At 43.2% G+C, this 6,000-nt stretch overlaps 1 protein-coding gene across 2 annotated transcripts in view; it reads left to right on the top strand.

The window, feature by feature from the left end:
* The first annotated feature begins 5,075 nt into the window (after nucleotides 1-5,075).
* Nucleotides 5,076-6,000, top strand: part of LOC129169293 (short transient receptor potential channel 4-like) — a 29,534-nt gene continuing 28,609 nt past the window's right edge. Inside the window, exons 1-2 of one of the 2 annotated variants that reach the window (XM_054755586.1) lie at nucleotides 5,076-5,165; nucleotides 5,248-5,595. In XM_054755586.1, the coding sequence (XP_054611561.1) occupies nucleotides 5,578-5,595 (18 nt within the window). In that variant the 5' untranslated portion in view covers nucleotides 5,076-5,165; nucleotides 5,248-5,577. The remainder of the gene's footprint in view (nucleotides 5,166-5,247; nucleotides 5,596-6,000) is intronic. The other variant, XM_054755585.1, reaches the window with a different exon arrangement.

Here is a 6,000-nt window from a genome sequence, read left to right as displayed (position 1 = left end):
ATACAGAATATTTGCTATGACACTGTCGCTACATTCGACGAGAGACAGTGCCAAAGAGAATCCAGAGCTAGAACACTCTCTTCCATTGTTAAAGTCTCCTGTTTGGGAACACTTGGCCTTCCCGGTGAAATACCCTAAATTTACTCTTGCACTTGTCTGCATCGTTGCTGTAAACCAGGGGTGTCTAGAGTGTAACCCAGGGGCCACTTTCAGCCCGCAGCTTGTTTTTTTTATTGCCGCTTTGCATTTTGTAAAAATCACTAAGTCAGCTTTTTTTTTTTTCCTTGACTGGGAAGGACGTGTATGGCAGGAGCTCTGTTGAAGATATTGGAAATTTGAACTATTTTGGTGCTTTCCTGACTACACTTCATGAGCACAAGATCAGCACTGCTTGCTGAATTCCCCAACTTTAACTTGGATAGGCGAGAGGTACAGATTCCTTGAAATAAACTAGTTACAAGTGTCGATACCTGCTAGCAAGTCAAGCTAATTAGTGAACTGCTAAAGTTCAAAGAGGTTGCCTAGCAACAATGCCAAACACAAAGCAAAATGATACTGGATCTGGATTTCCTGATTTAAAAAAAAAAACAACTCTAGGATTTGTAGAGGACTTGGATAAAAAAACAATTCTAAGACGAAGACATTCTCAAGAAGATGACACAAACACTTGGATAAAGACTTGGATAAAAAAAACAACTCCAGAATGTGACGATTTTTGCAAGACACCAGAGATTACTCTACCACAAATAATGGGAGCAATTGCGAATCTGCATTAAATAGCAAAGAAACATTTGACTTCATATACAACTATCATCCACAGGGGAAAGGAAAAGGAAGGAACGGATAAATAGAAAGAAAAGGAAAAGGGAAAGGGAAAGGGAAAGGAAAAAAGTATATATGTAAGTATGTGTGTATACATACAGTATGTATGTATTAGCAATTGATGTGATATGAAGAGGGGGGAGGATTAAATAAGCTCTGCTTCTTCCTGCTCCCTTTTGGACATGTGAAACTGAGACTTGTAACATGAAGCATTCAATGTATGCTGTATGCATGTTCGAAATAAATTAAACCATAACCATAACCATAAATTGTCAGGGCAAGAACACTGTCTACTTTGGATGCCTTGAATCTTCTCCATACTTTTGGGGATGACTGGCTTGCACCTATAGTATAAGCAACAATCCTATAGATTTTGAAGAATGTCTGGTCAATGTAGCCAAGGTCGAAGGTTCCCTATGACAGAAAAAGAACACTATTGACTTTCAATGATTTAAAAACACAGATGAGGACATTTCCCATGTCCCTAAGGCCACTGATCTTCTTCAGACATTACATTTGAGGTTAGAGCAACAGTCCTATCATACCTATCAACCCTCACATTTTCAATGGGAAACTCTGAACTCCACTATGGCTGTGTGTGTTTTCTACACTTTTGTTTGTGAAACTATTATTTAATGATTAATTTGGAAATATGCCGTTTGCTTAAACCTTTTTAATGTGTTGCTTGACATCGGCTGCATTGTCTTTTGCATAAACATTTTCTTTTTCATCTCTGATGTTTGATAGCAAATGCTAACTTTATGTAATACATGAACTGTATGTTGTACGCTACATAGCCATTTTGACTGACGTACTACTCATGTTATGTACACAACTATTGAGGAATTATGTGTAATTATCTTTACAGTCATATTGAATTGAATTGTCAATTATTGAATGATATCAACTATCTTGATTACCTGTAAACTATGAAACTGTGAATGTAAAATACTAATCATAAGTATTCATCCCTTCCTAAAAGATTCTGTCATTTAGCCTCTAACAAATAAACAAGGTGCAGCCACCTTGATTTCAGATGTGTCCATGACCAACATTATATCTGAATGAGATGCTAACGAAGGTGTTACCACCCAAACAACCATTGTTGGCGGGCAGAGGCCCCACTCCATTGTATCCTAACGATCATGACACCAGAAAAAAGCCAACCATTCCTGTCTGGACCTGCCTCCTCCTTTAGAGGATAAATAGACTGGATCTTGGACCAGGCTCTCAGAGTAGAGCCGTACTGTCTCGTCTGACTGGTGTGTGTCCCACCTAGTCCTTGAGCATGAACTGATGGTGCCTGCTCGGATGAGAAACGTCTTCTTAGACAACAGTCCAGTTGCATTCAATTGAATGCCTAAGAATACAGATGACCTGGATGAATGAGAATATTCACAGGTACTAGTATTTTGTAAGTATTTAGTATAGTAGTTTCAAAGTTTACTAGTTAGATTTTATATATATTTGCCTGTTTAATAGCAAGAGGTACATCATTTTGACTTGTAATGTGCAGGCTGAAAAAGTGTGTGCAGGCCTAATATACATGTACAATGTAAAGTCAAGAAAATCCATATATTTTTGAAGGAAGGAAGGCCCAGCAGCCATTCGCACCTCTGCAGATACTCCTGCTCCCACCAACATCTTCACTCATCCCATCATTAAGGACTCCAACACCTCCTCCGGCCCCCCCACACCACAGAGGTCACTTCATCAGAGATCAGTACTGACCCCCCTTCAACCGTCCAGCTCTTCTCATCCACAAGCAGGATAGACACAAACAATTCAAACGACTGAACCCCCGCAAGCCCCCGGGTCTGACGGTATCTCCCCCTCCACCCTGAGACACTGTGCCGACGAGCTAACTCCTGTCTTCATGTCTTAACACCTCTCTGCAGTCATGCCATGTGCCAACTTTCTTCAAATCCTCCATCATCTTTCCTGTCCCCAAGAAGTCACGGCTCACAGGACTTAATGACTACAGACCTGTAGCGCTGACATTTGTAATCATGAAGTCTTTGGAGTGCCTGGTCCTTCCCCACCTCAAAACCATCACCGCCCCCCCTACTGGACCCGCTACAGTTTGCCCACAGAGCCAACAAGTCTGTAAATGATGCAGTCAACCTGGCCCTCCACTTCATCCTGCAACATCTGGACTCCCCAGGAACCTATGTCAGGATCTTGTTTGTGGACTTCAGCTTGGCCTTCAACATCATCCTCCCTACTCTGCTCCAGGACAAGGTCTGCCAGCTCAACATGCCCAATTCCATCTGCACGTGGATTACTGACTTCCTGATGGACCGGAGGCAGCATGTGTGGCTGGGGAAGACTGTCTCGGATACTGTGACTATGAACACCGATCCCCCCAGGGCTGTGCATTCTCCCCCTTGCTCTTCTCCCTTTACACCAACTGCTGCACCTCCAGCCATCAGTCTGTAAAACTGATTAAGTTTGCGGACGATATCACCCTCATCGGCCTCATCTTGGACAGTGATGAGTCCACCTACAGGAGGGAGGTGGACAGAGTGGTGTCCTGGTGCAGCCGCAACAGCTGAATGCTGAATGCTGAATGTGGAAAAGATTATCGACTTCAGGAGAGTCACAGCCATTGGCCATTTTCATTTTGTAAAAGTAGCTCTCACAAGGAACAACGTTGGTGACCCCTGCTCTAGACACTGTTCATCTGTTCGTCCCGCTCCCTTCAGGCAGGAGGCTACGCTCCATTCGGAGTAAACCCACCACAAAAACAGCTTTTTCCCTTCTGCCATCAGACTTATGAACACCAAATAACACTGCTATCAACTCATACATACATACACAAGTTCACGTTACTCTGTTTTGTTGTTATGCAGGAATTAGGGCCCTATGATTTCTGTGAAAACTGAATTGAGGAAGTGGACAATAAAAACTGAATTTACTGTTGAACGCGGAATCTCGCGGAAAGTGACATACTGTAATGTGAATGAAATGACGCTATTGTGAGGAGAAGGAGCGTTCGTGTGAGGAAGTATTTCCCCGCCGGACCACTCAATCGTGGTGGAATCTTATCACAAACACCAACCAGTCCTCTCCCGAGCTATACGTGTCAAAACGGCGCCGAAAAACTTGGAAACTCCTTTCTTATGGAGAGTGAATGGAAGCTAGCGGGGTTAGCTTGGTTTAGCAGAGCATGTTAGTGCTGCTGTGTTTGGGCGGCTCAGGCTGGATGAGTGTTTACACCGCGTTGTCTTTTACTACTTTAATGTAAGCGAGCGTTTTACAATGCCCGCCAACAACGTGCAGATTCTGAGCTAAAAAGACAAGAGGCACGTTTATTCTTGCACTCAGCTTGTCTTAACTGTCAAGACACATCCTCAACACACAACCCATTTCCGGTTTTCAAAATAAGAGCACCGTGTGTCACATCTTGTCAAACAGTGTAAACAAAATAAAGTTTAAACAATAATGCGGCTGGAATTACATCGGTGACTACATGTTACAGTTTGTTGAAGATTTTGTAGCAATGTGTGCAGAGGTTGACATCCCATTAGAAAAGTTAACCAGGCCACATCCATTTCTCAATCACTGGGCAAAATTGTCCAACGATGTATTGCATCAATAAAAGTAAGGATTTTTGCATTTATAGTACCTAATGGACATTTTATTCACTTACCCATAAAGCACACAATGTGCTGATAAAATAAGTGCAAAAGGTAAAAAACGGAATTTAAAAAATGAAAAGGGAAAAAACGGAATTTGGGAAAAAAATAAAACAGTTTTCATATAGGGCCCAAAGGAATGTACATTTTGTAGCTTAGTATATTTATCGTATATCTTCTCCGTGTTATATTGTTTAATTTTTTTTAACTTAGACTGTTTTTATTTTGCATGCCCTTATGATTATTTTTTTAATTAGCCTGTTTTATGTTGCACCACCACACCGCAAAAAGTTCCTACTTTGTGTAACCTAAGCTGACAATGGTAATAAAAAAATATTCTGATTCTGACTGAAGATGGCCAAGGTGAGCTGTGATGTAAGGTCAAATAAGGTTGCTCCCTTTTTAAACACACATTCAATGATGGGGCTTCTTGACCGTGAATGACTTCTATGTGTAACAAATGCCAGCAGGGATAGCAGTGCGAGTAAGCCTCTCTCCCTGGCTCCTCATAGAGCTGGACGACAAAATGTCAGCTTGGGCTTTTAGCTCGTCGGCTAACACTGCTCAACTCTCATCTGTGAGACCCTGGTTTGATTCCCAGGTGTGTGCAGGGGCGAACCAGTCAGGTTACATACTGTAATTCATCTCAAGGCGTCCACTTGAAATTTATAATAGGGCTAATAGCGATAATACATTAATAATAATGTAAGTGTGCGGGGGGTGAGGGGGTGGGTCTGACTGTTGATACTATTTAAACCTCTGTGGTCTTCCTCCTCCTCCTCCTCAGTCCGCAGAGCGCGCCAACAGGTGGATGAGCACACGCGTGCACGCGGAGGAGACACGCACCTGGAGTGGTGTGTGTGTGTGTGTCCAGGCGGACTGCGGAGGGCATCCTCATCATCATCTTCATCATCATGCTGTGCATTTAGCGCTGCTCCAGCAAAGTAACACCGCGCGGGAGTCGTGCTCGAGTCCGTCCTGCATGAGCTCTGCTTTGGGATGAGGATGAGGAGAGAAGCGTGCACGCCAGGGTGCGCACTCAACTGAGGGATGCCACATTAGACGTGAGGATATTTCTCCTCCCAATAAAACCAGCATTTTCCTGCACGAAGTTCTGATGTTCAACATCTGCAAGGTTGGTGCTTTCCTTCATCTCCATCGCTGCTTTTCTCCCACCAACTCACCTTTTTTCTCCACACACGCACCGCACACACACAGCCAAAATGCGCATAAACATGTCAAAGTGTATGCACACACACAAGCGCGCACACATCCACACACCTTAACAAGTGCACGTTGACATGGTTTCCTCCGCACAACCGGTGCAACTTTGACAAAGAATACCAGATAGATAATCATGTGTTTATATTTTTACACCACTGCAGTAGTTGCGTGTGTGTGTGTGTGTGTGTGTGTGTTGCAGGGAGCGTGTTCTATGCATAAGCTCACATTGGTCCCAGTGAGCAAAGTGTCATTATTTGAAGAAATGGTCCTTTGGGTTGGAGGGGGGCTGCTGGATGAAACAATGCAGCCACTGCAG

This window comes from Dunckerocampus dactyliophorus, chromosome 16, assembly GCF_027744805.1.
Source record: "Dunckerocampus dactyliophorus isolate RoL2022-P2 chromosome 16, RoL_Ddac_1.1, whole genome shotgun sequence".
Taxonomy (NCBI): Eukaryota; Metazoa; Chordata; class Actinopteri; order Syngnathiformes; family Syngnathidae; genus Dunckerocampus; species Dunckerocampus dactyliophorus.
The sequence above is the reverse complement of the archived record's forward strand: the minus strand, read 5'-3'. Positions and strand labels throughout refer to the sequence as shown.